At 45.8% G+C, this 18,281-nt stretch overlaps 2 protein-coding genes across 3 annotated transcripts in view; one reads left to right on the top strand and one right to left on the bottom strand.

The window, feature by feature from the left end:
• LOC307016353 (uncharacterized protein) overlaps positions 1 to 13,562 on the top strand; it is a 40,477-nt gene extending 26,915 nt beyond the window's left edge. Inside the window, exons 49-51 of the mRNA XM_079645411.1 lie at positions 7,107 to 7,256; positions 7,341 to 7,421; positions 12,990 to 13,562. Of these exons, the coding sequence (XP_079501537.1) occupies positions 7,107 to 7,256; positions 7,341 to 7,421; positions 12,990 to 13,039 (281 nt within the window). The 3' untranslated portion in view covers positions 13,040 to 13,562. The remainder of the gene's footprint in view (positions 1 to 7,106; positions 7,257 to 7,340; positions 7,422 to 12,989) is intronic.
• Positions 13,389 to 18,281, bottom strand: part of LOC307016405 (STE20-like serine/threonine-protein kinase) — a 49,954-nt gene continuing 45,061 nt past the window's right edge. For both annotated transcript variants that reach the window (XM_079645518.1, XM_079645519.1), the window contains exons 15-18: positions 17,526 to 17,717; positions 17,312 to 17,437; positions 17,049 to 17,162; positions 13,389 to 15,236 (exon numbers count right to left, since the gene is read on the bottom strand). In XM_079645518.1, the coding sequence (XP_079501644.1) occupies positions 15,090 to 15,236; positions 17,049 to 17,162; positions 17,312 to 17,437; positions 17,526 to 17,717 (579 nt within the window). In that variant the 3' untranslated portion in view covers positions 13,389 to 15,089. The remainder of the gene's footprint in view (positions 15,237 to 17,048; positions 17,163 to 17,311; positions 17,438 to 17,525; positions 17,718 to 18,281) is intronic.

The following is an 18,281-nucleotide window of genomic DNA, read 5'->3' as shown; positions in this document are numbered from 1 at the left end:
CTTGAATGGTTCTAATAAACGATGGGTGAAATCCAAATTTCTGTAATGTTCTATACAAGAATTCCCAATTGACTCGATCGAAAGCCTTTTCCGCATCAAGACTCAATAATACTGCCTCAATTTTATTTTTAGTTATATGTTCAATCACATGTAAGGTTCGCCGGATGTTATCTTGGGTCTGCCTCTGCTGAATAAAACCTGTCTGGTCTAGACTTATTATCCGGGGGAGGATCTTATCAAGTCTCTTCTTTCCAAGAAGCGGGGGTTACTCCCGTTTTAAGCACATGGTTAAATGAGGCCTTCATCGGAACCAGTAGGTCTTTCATCTCCTTGTACCACTCAGAGGGAAAGCCATCAGGTCCTGCTGCCTTATTAGGTTTTAAGTGTGATATTGCCCTCTTGATCTCTTCATCCGTAATTTCGCTAGTTAGGAGCTTATTCTGTTCTTCCCCGACTTTAGGCAGGTTTATCTTTTCAAAAAATCTTTGTTTTATCTAGGTTGAGTATATAATTTTTTATAAAAGGTCTCAAATGATTGTTGTATATCCTTTATTTTGCAATGGGTAGAGTTGGTAGTAGGGTCCTTTATTTTATAAATTGTGTTTTCTGCTTGTTGTTTCTTCAATTTGTAAGCAAGTAATTTAGCAGATCTTCCCCCAGCTTCATAATATCTTTGTTTTAGAAAAATCACCTTAATGTCGTTTGAATAGATTTCATTGGACTCATTCTTTTGCCTTGCTATCTCCATTTTTGTTCCTTGATTCTGTGTCTTTTTATGTTCGTTCTCTAATTTCTCCAATTCTGTTTGTAACCTATCCAATTTTTATTTTCTCTGCTTTTTTAGACGAGAATATAAGAACTATAATTCTATAATATAATATAATATAATTCCTATAATTTTCCCCCTAAGAACAGCTTTGCTTGCGTCCCATACTGTAGAATCTGTGGTGACACTTCGCCGTTATCATTTTCATCTAGATACATTGTAATGTCCGTCCTTATTTGCTGCCTCATTTGATTTAACATCCCTGTGTTTAGCCTCCAGATTGTGTTTTTCTAGTCAAACCCTAATAATACGTTTATATATACTAGAGTGTGGTCAGATAGATCCATGGTCCCAATACTGCAATTTTTCACTCTATGTAGGTCTCTTTGAAACATAAAGAAATAGTCAAGCCTAGAATACACCGAGTGTGGGTGAGAAAAGAAGGTATAGTCTCTCTTTGTCGGGTTCAACTCCCTCCATATGTCTGAGAGTCCCAGCTCTTCTATCATTAATTTTATATTTCTTGTCGTTTTTTTCTCTCCTGAGTGGTACAATTTTGATGTGTCCAGGGTTGGGTGGAGTCTAACATTAAGGTCACCCCCACAAATGAGGATGCCCCAGGCCTCAGCGATTAATAACTCAAACCTTTCTTTATATAATTTCCATTGAGAGCCAGGAGGAACTAGAACTCCCTCCAGATTCCCCCTAACCAGAACATATCTCCCCTCTTTATCTTTCTTTTCATACAGTATGTACACTCAAAGTTTAGTTTACCAGTGATCAAAATTGCAACCCCTCTCCTAGAACCCTGGCTGCAGGAAGATGAGTACTGATTGTATCTCCATTTCTTAAGTTTCTCATGCTCTATTTGTGTTAGGTGAGTCTCTTGGAGGAGAGCCACCTCTATTCCCTCCCTCTTCAATTTCGACATAACTTTGCTCCTCTTGATTGGGTTTCCCAGGCCATTTACATTATACGTAGCTACTTTAACTGACTTGGTATTTTGCATGGTTTGTCTTTAGGTATATCTCAAGCCCCTTCACGCTTCTATATATCACATATATCGCACCCCTGGTGCTACAAGGAACAGTAGCAACAACAGAATCGTTAAACAATAACAAGTTAACAAAAAAAAGAAAATCACAATCAAAGATAACAACATTGACTTCCAAGATGACGGCCTCTTTCACGGCCTTGTGACTCTGATGGAATGTGAGTGTAGGGGGGGAAATCTCTTCCTCCTAGTCGTGAAAGAGGGCCCCCTTCAGCCTTTACGCTGATACGTAGGTCCAATCGTAGGCGTCCCGACCTCAAATCTATCATTTAATTGCCATTAACATTACCCTTCTGAGAAGGTTTAATTTTGGAAAATAGGAAGGAGAATTGAGTCTCTCACAACATTACACAGCATAAACTCTCTGTGGTTTCTAAAAAGTAACATTATAATTTTAACTGAATGTTTCTATTAGAGCAGCAGTACTTATCAGCTGTCCTGAAGGCGGTATGCATGGAGCCGTTCCTTAAAGCCTTGGTTGGCGCTTGTAGTGCCCCGGTTTCCTCGCTTTTCACTAGATCGCCAAGTCATCCGGCTGATCTGGTTCAAAAGAGAGGTTGTCTTTTTCACCACAGTCACCGGAATTCCCCTCTTTGCCATGTCCATCGTTGCTTCCTCCACCGAGCCATAGACCACCGTACCTTCCTCGTAAAACACTCTTAATCGGGAGGGGAATGACGTTTGGAATCGTATATTTCTTCCCTTGAGCGCTGCTTTTGCTTCTGCATATTCCCTCCGCTTCCTTAATACCTCCGGTGCATAGTCATGGTCCAGTTGGATCCTTTTCCCTTGGAAGTCAAATCCTTTTTTCTGCCAAGCTCTCTCTGTGAAATAATATAGCAATATCCTGTAAAATTATGTGAAAGCATGAATAAAACTACAAATCTTCAGATGTTATACATACATAAGGTCCTACACTAATAATAAAAAGTATAATTTGTTGTGTTAACACTTTAAACTTGACAGTTTTTTAACCCGCTAGTGGTTAAAGCACGTTATTGAATAATCTTTTTAATATGTTATATTTGATGAAAAAAATATTAAGAGTACATACTTTCATAGGGGGAAATTAGAAGGTCAATGATAGAAATATAGAATATAAAAAATCAAGAAGATGCTGTAAGTGATCTCCACAATAAAACAGTTTAGTGCCGGATGTGCAAAGATATGAATAGGAGGATGTGCAAAACAGAAAAACGAATACACTTTTATTCAAACATTAAAGAATACTTTAGGTTAAGGTCTTCTTTTAAATAAGAAAAAAGCTTTGGGGGTATCTACATATAAATATTAAGCCTGAGTACAAAGTACTTAACGTCTAATATATTTATTTCGTGAAATGTTAACTACGTTGAAGCACTTATTTTAACTGATTTTATACATATGAATTATACTATTATGTATGTAGATAGTATAAGAAATGTGCAGAATATGACAGTTTAATTTTGGAGGTATACACACATATTGATAGATGTCTTGTTGAGGAGCCTGCGATCAAGTTTATCACTCATTGTATAACTTGTATATGATATGTCAATAAACCTTTGAAAATCTTGAAATCTTGAAAGGGATGTGCAAAATAGCCATTATATAAAGTCTTTAATTAACTATTAGTAGAGAATAACGAGTAATGAATATACTTTATAGGGATCTGCAGATAAATGTTTAGTCTTCTCAAGCACCAAATATCTCTCCTGATTGTTGGCACTTGACAATCACCTTTCCCTGAATTTTACTCAGGTGTAACTAAAGTCTGATTTAAGGGTTGTTTATATTTCACATCATTAATCAGAATCTGCAAAGCAACTAAAATAAATGTATTGGAGTACAAATACCAGGTTAACCTCTGAATTGTAGGGGAGTAGAATTACAAAGTAACAATGAGCTGTCATGTGGGTATATATTAATGCTGCCCAATATGGACACAAGCAATTTTCACCAATGTATTAATTATATGTTTTCAATTTGATAACATCAATGTGTTTAATACTGGCAACTTCTAATTGTGGGAAAAAAGCAAACATTACATTACATTGCATTTAGCTGACGCTTTTATCCAAAGCGACTTACAATAAGTGCATTCGACCAGGAAGATACAACCTTAAAGAAAACAGAATCATCAAGTACATCAGGTTTCATAGAGCCAAACATTTCAAGTGCTACTCAACTGGCTTTAGATAAGCCAGCCCTTTATTAGTATATAAGTGCTTTGTTAGTAATTCAATCGCTCGAAGTGGAGTCTAAAGATATGAGTTTTCAGTCTGCGCCGGAAGATGTGTAAGCTTTCTGCTGTCCTGATTTCAATGGGGAGCTCATTCCACCATTTTGGAGCCAGGATAGCAAACCCACGTGTTTTTGCTGATGGGAACTTGGGTCCCCCTCGCAGTGCGGGTGCAGCGAGCTGTTTGGCTGATGCAGAGCGGAGTGCACGTGCTGGGGTGTACGGTTTAACCATGTCCTGGATGTAGGAAGGGCCAGAACCATTCGCAGCATGGTACGCAAGTAAGTGGATTCTAGCAGTTACTGGAAGCCAGTGTAGGAAGCGGAGGAGCGGCGTGGTGTGGGAGAATTTTGGAAGGTTGAAGACCAGACGAGCCGCTGCATTCTGGATGAGCTGCAGAGGTCGGATGGCACATGCAGGTAGACCAGCCAGGAGGGAGTTGCAGTAGTCTAGGCATGAGATAAAGAGAGCCTGGACCAGAACCTGCGCTGATTTCTGGGTCAGCTGGGGACGTATCCTCCTGATGTTGTAAAGCGTGTATCTGCAGCAGCGGGTTGTAGCAGCAATGTTTGCAGTGAAGGACAGTTTGTTATCTAGGATCACACCCAGATTCCTTGCAGTCTGAGTCGGGGAAACAACAGAGGTGCCGATGTTGATTGTTAGGTCAAGAGTGGGACAATCTTTTCCCGGAAGGAAAAGCAGTTCAGTCTTGTCAAGGTTGAGCTTGAGGTGATGAGCAGACATCCACCGAGAGATGTCTGCTAGGCAAGCAGAGATGCATGCGACGACCTGGGTCTCTGAGCGGGGAAAGGACAGAATTAGTTGGGTGTCGTCAGCGTAGCAGTGGTATGAAAAACCATGCGGGCTAATGACAGACCCGAGCGAGTTTGTGTACAAGGAGAAGAGGAGGGGACCAAGAACAGAGCCCTGAGGGACCCCTGTAGTTAATTGACAAGGGTCGGACTCGGACCCTCTCCAAGTAACCCTGTAGGTGCGGTCTTTGAGGTATGAGGTGAGGAGGGAAAGTGCAGTGCCTGAAACTCCAAGTTCTTGGAGAGTGCGAAGGAGGATCTGATGGTTCACCGTATCGAATGCAGCAGACAGGTCCAGAAGGATGATGACAGAAGAGAGGGAGGCTGCTTTAGCAGTGTGCAGTTCCTCAGAGACAGCAAGGAGAGCAGTTTCTGTTGAGTGACCTGCCTTGAAACCAGACTGGTGCGGATCCAGAAGGTTGTTCTGATGGAGATAACAGGAGAGTTGTTGAAAGACAGCGCATTCAAGTGCTTTAGACAGGAATGGGAGGAGAGAGACAGGCCTGTAGTTTATAACATCAGACGGGTTGAGAGTGGGTTTCTTTAGGAGAGGGTTTACTCTTGCCTCCTTGAGACTGTTTGGAAAGTGACCAGAAGTTAGAGAAGTGTTGATGAAATGGGTGAGAAACGGTAGAATATCAGGAGCAATAGTCTGAAGGAGGTTTGAGGGGATAGGGTCCAGAGGACAGGTGGTAGGACGGGCAGAGGTAATGAGGGCAAGAACCTCACTTGGAGAGAGAGGGGAGAAGGAGGTCAGTGTGTGGGTGAAAGGTGGGTCTGGTGACCCAGCGGTGAGTAAAGGTGAGTCAGAAAAAGAAGAGCGAATATCATCAACCTTTTTTTCAAAGTGGTTAACAAAGTCGCTTGACAGAAGGGAGGAGGGGGGAGGGGCTTTGGGGGGGTCCAAGAGGGTGGAGAAGATAGAAAATAGTTTTTTGGGATTGGAATAGGAAGATTGGATCTTATCTTGAAAGAAAGTGCTTTTTTGCCTGAGAGATGGAAGCAGAGAAAGAGGAGAGGAGAGCCTGATAGGTTAGGAGGTCGTCATGGTGTTTGGATTTCCACCATTTCCGCTCTGCTGCCCGAAGGATGGTTCTATTAGCACGCAGTGCGTCATTTAGCCAGGGAGCAGGAGGGGACTGACGAGCCTTCCGAGATGCGAGAGGAAAGAGAGAGTCCAGAAAGGATGAGAGAGTAGAGAGGAGGGTTTCTGCAGCAGAGTTTGGAGGCAGGAGTTGGAACGAATCAGAGGAAGGGAGGGCTGAGAGCACGATGAGGCAAAGGTAGAGGGGGAGAGGGAACGAAGGTTGCGGCGGACAGGTGCAGAATTAGAAGAGATTAGGTTGTTATGTTTGGAAAGGGGTAGAGAGAATGAAATGACGTTCCCAGTAGAGACGTCCCATAGAACATTTTGTGAAACACAATAGCAAGCATGTGTAGTTCTGTACTCGATTCCCGTTCGAGTCCAGTTTTGGATAGTCTGCCGTGGTGTCGTTCCATTTCAAAGAGCTGTTTGATGCTCGGCGTAACCTTGGCGCACTGCCACTCCAGCGTCCAATCCCAGAGCTTGAAGATTAATCACAGGGTTTGTCAAGCAACGGGACTGTAGTCCCAAACGATAGCTGTGGATTATGGGTATTGTAGTGTCTTCGGCCATCCTAAACTCTGAAACGTTTTCCGGACTTCATATCGCATTAACACCATACCCCAACGTGCATTGCGGCCAAAAAAATCTGACATTATACGATATAAAATAAAAACAATAATCGTGGCTTGATATTGAGTAAGAACATGTTTTTATGAACCACACTCCGGTTTTCCAAGACCCGACCGGACAAAAAGACGTGTTGCAGGCACGAAACACACGACCAATGTCGTTCTGTGTGACACGAAAAAAAGGGGAAAATCGTGTTGGTGAACACGAATCAATAGATTAAATGTCGTGACTATAACACGAAATGCTGAGAGACTGGGTTGTGCACACAGGTAGAAAGAAGGCGGAGCAGGCAATCACAAAGGCCTGAAACATGAAGACAAGAAGTATAACCGGACACGACACAAGGAGAGTGTAATACAAAATAAAACAGGAAACACAAAGGACAATATCATGACAGCGATGTTAAAACGTCATTCCACACCTCTGTTTAACTTTGATTGAATATCCAATTTTACAATTCTAAACAAACTACAATAAAACACAAGTAGTAAAATAAGTGGTTGAAATTATTCCTTACTTTGTCTCTTATCTTCCAGCTCAGGGTCTGCTACGTGACATAGATCAAAACCACAATGAACGTGGCATCCAAGGTCCACGAGGACCACCGGGCCCTCCAGGTCTACCTGGACACAGCCAGTTGTTTGGGTCCCAAGAAAATGTCATTGATTTAGTGGAATACATAAAAAGTAAAGAATTATCTACCTAAAAATTGTAACAATTAGAAAAGCTGCTTAAAGACATAGGTATCCTAACTGAGTTTTCCTCCGCAGAAAATGGAGCCATTGTCGGACCGCCTGGGAGACCAGGACAGAAAGGGGACATTGGGTTCTCGGGGCCCAAAGGAGAGAGAGGTAGGTCTGCTATATCTCACACAGGCTCCGCCCTCTGCTGGACTCTATGGGTACTACCTCTCAACCATACAATGCGAACATTCATCAACTGAAATATCTATAACCGTAGCCGCCCCCCTGGGACAGGCCTACCTGAATGCGCGCGCAAGCCCACCATAAGGCGGACTCGCCTCCTAGCTGTCATCCTTTTCTTTTCAGCGAGCAAGGAAACTACTGAGCTAAGACGAGAAAAAGACAGAAAGAATACGTTTCCCGGTGGTGATGACTATGGTGGCAGAGCGTGTAGGCCTGGTGGCCCATCTTCTTCCGCAGGCAGCCGGGTGGGCAGAGGGGAGGAAGCCTCTGCCCCCGCTGCCGCGTGACCGTGAAATCCTGGAATATCTGGATAAGATGTTCAGGCTTGGGGCGCAGATGGCAGCAGCGGCCTGTAATCTCGGCATGTTGGGTGTCTCGCTGATCACCCCTCAGCACGACATCCCCGCCTCCCCGCCTCCGGACGGGAGCGATTATTCGGACCGCTGCGTGGGCCAGATGAATAATCTGGTCCGTGGTATGGCTACCGCAGCTGGACGTGTGATGTCCCTGGTCACAGTGGCGTCGCGTCAAGTGTGGCTGGGTCTGACCGCACTGTCCAAAAAGGACCGGGATGATCACCTTGGGACCCCCGTATCCACAGAAGGGCTCTTCGGTTTGATCACCTCAGTCACCCAGCGCTTCAGTTGCTTGGAGGAAGAGAGGGCGCAGCTCAGCCGCATGCTGCCGCTGGCTCGTCCTCTGGCTCTTCCTCAGGGGAGAGAGCGCTCGGCGGTGGTCAGACGGAGAGAGAGGCGCCGGTATAGAGCCCCGTGGCACCCGTTGCTCCCTCTGCCTCCGCGGTTCGTCCCGGAGAACCGGCTCAATACCGGCACTCGCGAGGACAGGCTGACCGACCCCGACAGGCTCCCGCTCCACCTCAGCAAAGGGCTTCTGGGTGGGTTGCACCGTTCTCCATAAGCTGACTGGTGGTGGGAGGAAGCGTCCCGGCGGAGAGAGTCACTTTCTCCACCCAGGACGCGAGGGCGAATCCCGCCTCCTCCCTGTATGATGCATCTGCTGTAACACTCTCTAATACAAATTATTGCATGTATCCCAGTCTAAGTGTAATTTCTCTCCACAAATCTACACTTCCACATAATGTTAACCGTACAGATTCCCCATGGGCATGCGCATGTGAGAGTGATAAACCGCGCAATGCGGGTACAGGGGCATTATGGCCGGCATGTTAGGGTTAGGAGACACACAACGGCGAGTGTAAAAACTCCGCTTGATGCATTTCACCGTCTGGGTGAATGCATCATGGCGGTGCGTTCAAGGGCCTCAGTAGAAAATTGGCCCTTTCGGTGTCGACCCTCCCGCAGAATTTCCCTTCAAGGGGAGTTTTGCGGCGGAACGTGTCACCAGGGAGTACAACAGCTTTATAGATGGGGCCCCGCAGCTGAATGCACATCCCCTAATGCAGTGTTATGGGGAATGGGAGCGCAGCTGTGTATTAACAGAGTGGATGGACAGGAGGCTGAGACTGGGTTATTCACTCCAGTTTTGCGGCATCCCTCCTCCGTTCACAGGCATAAAAGAGGCAAATCTATCATCCGAGCTGAGATAGGTTTCCTCTCGGCAGAGATTCAGGCCCTGTTGCAAAAACAGGCAGTGTCTGTTGTGCGCTCTCAAGACAGAGGGGAAGGGCACTATTCCCAGTACTTCCTGGTTCCCAAGAAGACAGGAGAATTCAGGCCCATTCTGGATCTTCGCAGCCTGAATCTCCACATTGCACGCAGAACATTCCATATGTTAACTGTAAAACAGTTGCTGGGACTGGTGCAGCCAGGCGATTGGTTCACAACCATCGACCTGAAGGACTACTTTCATGTCAAAATTGCTCCAAAGCACAGAAAGTATTTGAGTTTTGCCTTCCGGGGTGTAGCCTACGAGTACAACAGACTACCGTTTGGCTACTCCCTATCCCCACGCACGTTCAGCAAATGTGTGGCCACAGTGCTTCAGCCGCTGCACGACCGTGGCATGAGGGTGTTCTTTTATCTAGACGACCTCATAGTCATGGCCAGGTCCAGCGAATGGGCAATGTTTCACACAGCCCATTTGATCCTACACCTAAGCAAGTTGGGTTTTGCGTTCAATTGGAAGAAGAGCTCCCCCATACCTCACCAGCAGGTGCATAATCTGGGGATGTTGCTCGATGCAGGCAGCCTACGCGCCATCCTGTCAGAGAGCAGACAGGCATCCTTGCTTCGGACAGTTTGCAGACTGCGACAGGTGGTAACGGTGACAGCGCTGACCATTATGCAGACTCTGGGTCTCATGGCAGCTGCTCACTTCGTGGTACCGCTGGGCTTGCTGCATATGCGCCGCCTGCAGAGGTGGTTTGCCAGCCTTCGTTTAGATCCCAAGAGGCACAAACGACGCCTGGTGACCATCCCCCCTCAGTGGAGGGCAACCTCCGTTACTGGGGGTGCCCAGAGCGCCTCCGGAGGGGAACTCCACTGGGGCGGGTAACCTCCTACGTCACGGTGTTCACAGACGCATCCGTGACAGGTTGGGGGGGACCTGCCTAGGGAGAGCTATAGGGGGTCGCTGGTCTCTGACAGAGACACGGCACAGCAACCTTCTAGAGCTACGGGCAGTAGTGTCAGTCCTCCAGCATTTCAAACCCTTAATATAGGGCAAACATGTGCTGGTGAGGAACGACAACAGCACCACAATGGCGTACATCAACAGGCAGGGCGGAGTCTGCTCCGCCGCCTTGTTGACTACAGCAGAGAACCTGTGGTTGTGGGCTTCAGAGATTGTGTTGTCTCTGAGGGCCCTCCACATCCTGGGACTGGAGAACAGGGGAGCCGACCTCATGTCAAGAGGCGGGCCCCTGCCAGGCGAGTGGGTGCTTCACCCGGAGGTGGTGAAGCAGATCTGGGCCCAGTTCGGGAGAGCGGAGGTGGACCTGTTCGCCAGCCGGCGCAACAGCCACTGTACCCTGTGGTTTTCCATGGCTCGGCGAGACAATCCACGCAGACCGCCGCTTGGCGCCGTGGTTCGCAGAGGTGACACAGATGATGGTGGGCCAGCCGATTCCTCAGTTCTGGGGGGCGATGTCTGAGGAGGCAGGTGCAATAGGGGCGTTACCCACTCTGGGCCAACCTCTCCAGGCTTGGCTCCTGAGAGGGACAGGCTGAGACAGGGGGGACTGTCTGACAAGGTTAATCAGACTATCCAGGCAGCAAGAGCAGGATCCACCACACCACAGCCTGTTACAGGCCAAAGTGGTTGGCATTCCAGCGATGGTGTGAGGAGGGGAGTTTAGAACCCCTATCGTGTACGTTGGGCTCTATTCTGTCCTACTTGCAGTTACTGGTGGACAGGGGGCTTGCTCATTCCACAATTTAAGTGTATGCAACAGCCATCTCGTCCTGCCGTGAGGGATTTGGCTGCAGGTCAGCCTTCAGTCAGCCGCTTATGTTGCGGTTTTTGCAGGGGGTCAGGAGGCAGCGCCCAGTAGTGCACGCCTCCGCCCCGCAGTGGGACTTGCCGTTGGTGCTCGAGGCTCTGGTCACAGAACCATTTGAGCCTCTGGAGCTCTCCTCCCTGAAAGCACTGTCATGGAAGACAGCGTTGCTACTTGCCTTGACACCCTGTCGTCCAACAACATCGAGTCACCACACTGCCCCTGACCGGCTTTTGTTTACTAGCCCCTGCACCGCAATCCCCTCTCCCCCGGTTGTGACCGTGGAGAAGTGGGGGCCGAATAGTGTGCCTGGAAAACAGTGAGGAGGGCTCACTAGCGTTGCTACTTGCCTTAACTTCGGCCAAGAGAGTGAACTTCGGCCAAGAGAGTGTCCGAGCTGACCCTAGTTGCTTTGTGATCCGGGGTGACCATAGCGGGGCGACATTCAGACCGAACCCCTCTTTTGTTCCCAAGAATCTAAGGAGCTTGTTCAGGTCAAGGGCTATTCAGTTAGGGGGCTTTAATCTTCCACCCCATAGTGGGGCCAGGGAGGCTAAATTGCACCTCCCCTGCCCGGTGCGTGCGCTAGCATGTTATGTGGAGCGCAAGGCTGCCACTAGGCGCACTCAACAACTGTTTGTGTGCTTTGGGGGCAGCGTGGCCGGTAAAGCTCTGTCCAAGAAACGCCTGGCAGGATGGCTGTGCGAGTGAAACTCACATGCATACGGACAGACGGGGAGAGCCTTCCCCACGGGGGTCCGTGCACACTCCACACGGGGTATGGCTGTGTCAACAGCCTTATTAAACAGAGTGAGTGTGGAGGACATATGTGTGGCGGCGTCTGGGTCCACGCCAGGCCCCTTCATAAGGTTTTATCTCTTGGACATGTCTGGCTCCTTCTCATCATCTGTGCATGCTGAGGCAACACAGGGCTGGTGAGGGGTGGCTGTGGGTCAGCAGGTATCTGACCCCCCCCTGGACATAGTGCACTTATGTTTTCCCATGCTCCTTAGGGACCCGGTAAACATGGTGCGCAGTAAGCCCCATACAGGGCTGGAGGACTCTCCTCACTGTTTTCCAGGCACACTATTCAAGAGGTAAGCGTGTCTGAGTGTGCCCTACCAGCCAGGTAAACTGCGGCCCCCACTTCTCCACGGTCACAACCGGGGGAGAGGGGGTTGCGGTGCAGGGGCTGGTAACCAAAAGCCAGTCAGGGGCAGTGTGGTGACTCGATGTTGTTGGACGACAGGGCGTTTAGGCATCAGGGCTCCACCCACTAGAGGGCGGAGCCTGTATGAGATATAACAGTGGGTTACGTATTGTAACCCTGTTTATATAAGCACAGACGGAGCCCTCTACTCGGGGCCCTGTCTGTCCTATACTGCTCGCTGAAGAGAAGTGTAGGATGACAGCCAGGAGGCGAGGCCGCCTTATATACGGTGGGCTTGCGTGCGCATTCAGGTAGGCCCGCTACGGTTAGATATTTCAGTTGATGAATGCTCGCATAGTATGGTTGAGAGGTAGTACCCATGGTGTCCAGTAGAGGGCTCCGCCTGTGCTTATATAACTAGGGTTACAATACGTAACCCACCCTTCGTAGCCCATGGTTTGAGTTAATTTGGGCTCCGAACTGGCTAGTATTTAAGAAAAGACAGAAAAACCGGTCCTTCAAGGTGTGCTGCTGTTTGTAGCCGCCGTGTTCAGCCAAGTAATCATTGCTACAGCTGTACGATATAGCTAGCTAACAAGATTTTAGCAAATTATTGAGTGCTTATCTTATTTTTAATACTTTACATGCTGGCTTCATTTCCAGAAAACAAGTTATTCAAGATTACTTAACCTTCAATATGATAAACCAATAGACAGTATGTGAAAAACAAAGCTAGCAGGATTAGCATGAACAGGCTAATGTTAGCTTGCTAACATGATTTTAGCTGGATTAGTTTATTTGAAGCTTCAAATACTTTCTACGAATATTTTTAGAATGTTTGATTCGACTTGCTTGGACAACTGGAAGGTGAATGTTTAAAGCACGTCACATCAAGCAACCCTTTAATCAAACTTTTGTTTCACAGGAGAATCCACACTTACTGTTAAAAGAAGGAAGAGGAACGTTCGAGTGTAACTGTCGACTTGGTTGGTAAACGTTTTATGTGGAGTCTGGTGTGTATAAAGATGGTGAATGTACTGACAGTTACAGTTGTTATGATAGTATTTTTGTATTTCTGAATGTCTTGTGTGTTGTGTGTAATCAAAGACTGTATAGCTTTGAATTAGCTTGTTTGATACACTGTATTGAGGGGATATCTTATATTTGTGGGATTTCATGAAGTTGTCTTTCTCCCATCTGTTCATACTTTCTTATTCAACTTTTTTGTATCAGTGCTTTCTTTTTTTAAATGTACAATTGTTTAGAGAAGATTTCTCACTATCAGATAATTACATGTATAGGCGGAAAGACTGGACAACTGTAGTACAGAGGAACATGTTTATTTACAGCAAAATGAAAATCTACATTACACAAGTATTCTAAAAACTATACATTCATTTAAAAAATGCATAATGCTTTTGATATGGATAACATTGTTTCAGTCAACATTCAGTTTATTTTTATTATTTTTTGAAGAATAAAACAGACAACAGACTAACTGGTTATTTTGTAATGATATTGTTGTATTCTGCAAACCTCTTCTGAATGAATAAGCTACAGATGCTGCATTGTGGGGGTTGCAGTTTCAGCAGAGAAAGATTCGTAAAAGGTGCACAGCACTTCGATGCAATGTTAGAATTAAAATACCTTACCTCTCAATAGCCAATCATAAGGACATTAGATGATAGAATGACCCAATCACAAGTTAGGATGGCCTAAACCAGTTAGGTCCATTTTTGTTTGTTTTCACAACCGCATCGAATATTACATTGCTTTGACATCATTCATAATACATCTGCCTTAATAAAAATAAAAGAAGCTAAGCGCACCGTTTGTTTCTTTGAATACAGATGCAATCATTCAAAGAATTTGCTTCAGAGCTGCACATTAAGCCATAAGCCTTACCAAAATCTTTAAAGACGATCACATCGGGTATAGAGTATATCTATACAGCTGTTTTAAAGTATTAAGGCTATTAGCTAGCACGGGAATGAAAACAGTATTTCAATAAGAACAATCCGATATCAAGGACATGCTGGGCAGCAAAAACATTATGATGAGCCATATGAACCAAAGGAAACACACAGGATTCGTCATCATCAGATTATCGTTTAACTGAACAGAAATATGTTGGATTTTGTAAGGCAGGCTTTAGAAACTCTAACAAATGTCTTCACATTTTCTGAAGCGACATCAATGAAAAGTCCCTGAATTATGCTCCAATTTCTGCTTGACAACAATAGAGTGGTGTTACCTAAAAAACATAGAAACCAGAGCAACAAACAGGTACATAAATGCGGCAGTCTTTGTTTCTGCCCCACAGTGGTTTCCTAACAATGACCCTTTGTGTATGTAAACACCATCTCTACTGTATGCAACGATAACTTTCTGCTGGATGCTAAGAACTCTCACGCTCGAGACAGGAAGGCATTCTGATAAAAAAAACCCTGTAAAGAAGGAATCATTTCTGCTGGAAAATATTCCTAAAGCTTATTTGGAAGTCATGCATCATTTAACCTCAAATCAGCCTAGAAGAGATATGTAAGATACAAATATATCACCTTAAGAGAGTTAAATGGGTTTCCTATAGCAGAAGTACATCTATTTTATGATCAATTATAAATGATAAGGTGGCTATTTAGTATCTAGCCATATGACATTTTAAATAAGTGGTATAAAAAGGCTATCCTTACTGAGAGCAAATGTCTACATGAGAGAAAATGAGCAGCAAATACTTATTTGAAATTGCTTGGATTTAAAAGCCAAACAGATAACATTCTACAGGCACTGGATTATTTATTATAAAAACAGTTCAATCATGGAAAGAAGGTTGGGGAGAGAGATACTTCACTTTGAGGCGAGGATCGAAACACTGAATCTGAAAATCGCCTTCATACCTCCTGACATCCTCAAACTGTTTTCAGAGGATGAAGGCAAGGCAGCACGGGTTCTTTACTGTCGGTTTGTGTGTGTGTATGCTCATCACGTCCATGATTGTGTCTGTGCACGTGTGCCAAGGTTTCATCTAGAAACCCGTGGAGTGGACGGAGGGGATGGGGTAGAACTTGGAGATGCGGCTCTGGGAGGAGGGGTTAAGGCACTCGGACTCCCCGCTCATCTTGAAGAACACTTCCTGTTCCTGCAGCTTCCTGGCAAACTCCTCCTCCAGGGCCTACAGGACGCAAACAGGAAAACCAAAACGGTTATTCAGCAGTAGCCCTCAAGTATGGGTCATTTAAACACTTTGGCAGAAATGCTTTTACGCTACCTGTCTTTTCAGTACTGAAACATTAGAAAGGCTAACTCCAGTAGGTGACTTCCCATGCAACCAACATTAGTTAGCTAATTTCCTAACATTTCTTCACATGCAAAGCTCAGATCACTGTCTGTACTTTTGTATGCACTAATCTTAGCAGCATTATAAGGTATTAGGCATATTAAGTTAGCAATTTTTGTCTTTGAAGTGCTTCTCCATGAGGGACTAAACTTTTTAAATGATTGTACTTGAGCTGCTGGTGTCAATAGGAAACAGGTTCCAAAGAATTGCTGTTTGTTTAAATATTTGAGTTTTTCCGCTTTGAGAGGTGATCTGAACACGCGTGCGTTTTTAAAGATGGTCTGACAAGGTCCCAGTGTTAGACGCAGTGTTGGAACTGAGTTGGGCCCTCCAGGTTTTCACAATGGTCATGTGAATAAAAACTAGTGACAGCTAGATGAAAAAATGTAGCTTTCATCCTATCACTTTGTGGTAGAGCAGAAAGGCTGTCTGACAGCAAAGGGGACTATAATATGTTTTGCTGTTGACATACTCTAGCTCAGGGGCCTCCAACCTTTTTGATATGAAGTGCCATTGCAAAAAAAAAATGTTATCAGCGTGCCGACGATCGTGAATTACCAACGGGGGGTGAGGAGCTCGAAGCTCGTGAACTGTCAACAGGAGGGTGGGAGGAGCCTTGCTGCGGGGAAGCAGTGTGTGGACCTGTAAGCGCAACACATTTAAATAATTGGTTTAAACGGCATAATAATAAGGACGATCGTCCGTTCTGTGATTCTCCAGAACACACATGTTATGATATTAGGGCCATGCGGGATGAGATGAGATCGCTGTCCCTTTAAGAGAGAGAGAGAGGGGTGTGGCGTGTGCATGTGTGTGTGTGGATGGTAGAGCGAGCGTGTGTATGTTTCTGGAAGTGAAACGAGTCTGTGATGTATTTTGTGAAACAGAAGAACTACTAAATAAATGCAACGGCCTCCCAAGAAGCGCTCGCCTCTCTCCAGTCATTCAAGCTAAAGTGGGTTATTGAACCTGAAGCTTGTTGCTTCTGCCCAGGGAGACGACAGAGAGTCATCCCCCCTGTTTCCTCGACTACGGTCTGGGATCCGACAGGAAAGTTCAACACACAGATGGCCAGTCCGCCCCTTTGTAGCTTATTATTTCGATGAGCAGATCGCCACTGGGCTTTCAACTAAAGACACAGCCACGCAAAAACTGCGGCATTTGTACGGCTCCTTATGGGTACTGCAATTTGTGAAGTGCTTTCCTCTGTGAAACGATCAGCACTGCACCACGGAGGAAAGCAGCAGAAAGTCACCTGGAGTTAAAGAGAGCGGGGCTGTGTTGCGTGCATGGCTTCCTTCTGCAGGTAACGGGGAGACGCGCCCTGGCGGCGGTCTCATTCAGGATCCGAAAAATAAAATGTAAATATTTGGCACACTTATTCCACTAATTCCTAGTGTGCCACTGGTTACGGTGGCACGCGTGCCAGGGGTTGCCGACCCCTGTTCTAGCTTCTGTGTCTTTTTCTCCAAACTGCCATTTACTGTATGTTATACACTATACAGGTGTACTTCAAATAACCACACTTCAAAGTTATCCAAACTATCCTTTTAAAATAGCAATATATTCTGTTTGCATCAGTTTGTATTAGTAATGGAGTAACGTTTTGTGCGAGTACACTGCAGGCTGAGGAAACAGATACTCTACCTTCTTCCTGGGTCTTAGCTTTTCCCTCCACTCCTTCAGCTCCATGCTGTGCTCCTCGTCCAGTTCCTTCAGCTTCTGGGTCTCATGTTCGATGAGCAGGTGGCACTTCTCGTTCTGAAACACACACAGGGAGGAAGTGTATAAAACAACTTACTGTTCTATTGAATTCTAAACTGAAACAGTACTGCATGTGAAATGTTGATACAAAAATGAATGAATGATTAATAAAAGTGTGAAGTGAGTGTACTCCTTTAAATCTCTACCTGCATCTGCTGCAGCTCCCGGATGTTGGCGTCACACTGCAGCTGCAGGTCTCTCATCTGGTTCTCATGCTTCTGATGCTGGTGGAGCCTCTCGTTCTTCTGCCTCTTCTCTTCCTGGGCTGCAAACTGGGAGACAGAGACACATCTGGGGTTTTAAAGGCTACTATTCTTTATGTTGTATACAAGACAAAAGCCTATTAAATGTGATGCTCACCTGTTTGACCTTCTCCCTCTCCTGCTCGGGGGTGATGGAGGCGCCGGTGATTCGGAGGCTCTTCTTGAACATGGCCATGCGCGTCTTGGCCTCGCTGCGCTGGATCTTGGGCAGCCGGGTTCTCTCCTGCGTCTGCTTGTTCTTCATCTCCTCGATCAGACGCTGGTTGTAGCGCTGCATCTGCTCCATCTCCTGTACAGGGAAACACACAGGCACAAACACACACCATTGAAAAGAGCTTCCAGAGCAACTTTTCAAACTTTCACTTTTAATGCTGACATTTTTACAGAAACAAAACTGAGGAGTTGTTTTGGAGGTTGTATGAGTTGTGTAAAAGAGCTACAATCTCCCCTTATCCACTGCAATGAGTTCTGTTCTAGTTCCGTGCTGGGGCTAGTTTGGTTTGCAGTGGAATTAACTTGCAAACCATCTAAGAACCAGTTTGCCTTTCCACTGAACAGAGCCTGAGAGGAACCACGTCAGGACGTCAACGTATACTTTGCAGCAACGCCAGTGTGAATATCCCTCACAACGACAACAACAATGGCAGACTATGTTGGAGCTGTGCTCATGTTGTGATTTAAAACACAAAGCCATATTGAGTTGCAAGAGTGACTTCTCTTTTTCTGTTAAATGGCTAATATTATGCCTCTAGGGTTCAGCATTTGCCTTCACCAGCATATATCCTACCGTTTCCCTACTGCTCGAAAGACGCAATTCAGTGTGACTAACTAACCAGTAGCATCCACTGATGCA

The sequence above is a fragment of the Notothenia rossii genome (assembly GCF_949606895.1).
Source record: "Notothenia rossii genome assembly, chromosome: 1".
NCBI classification, from domain to species: Eukaryota; Metazoa; Chordata; class Actinopteri; order Perciformes; family Nototheniidae; genus Notothenia; species Notothenia rossii.
This window is presented reverse-complemented; position numbering and strand designations above follow the sequence as displayed.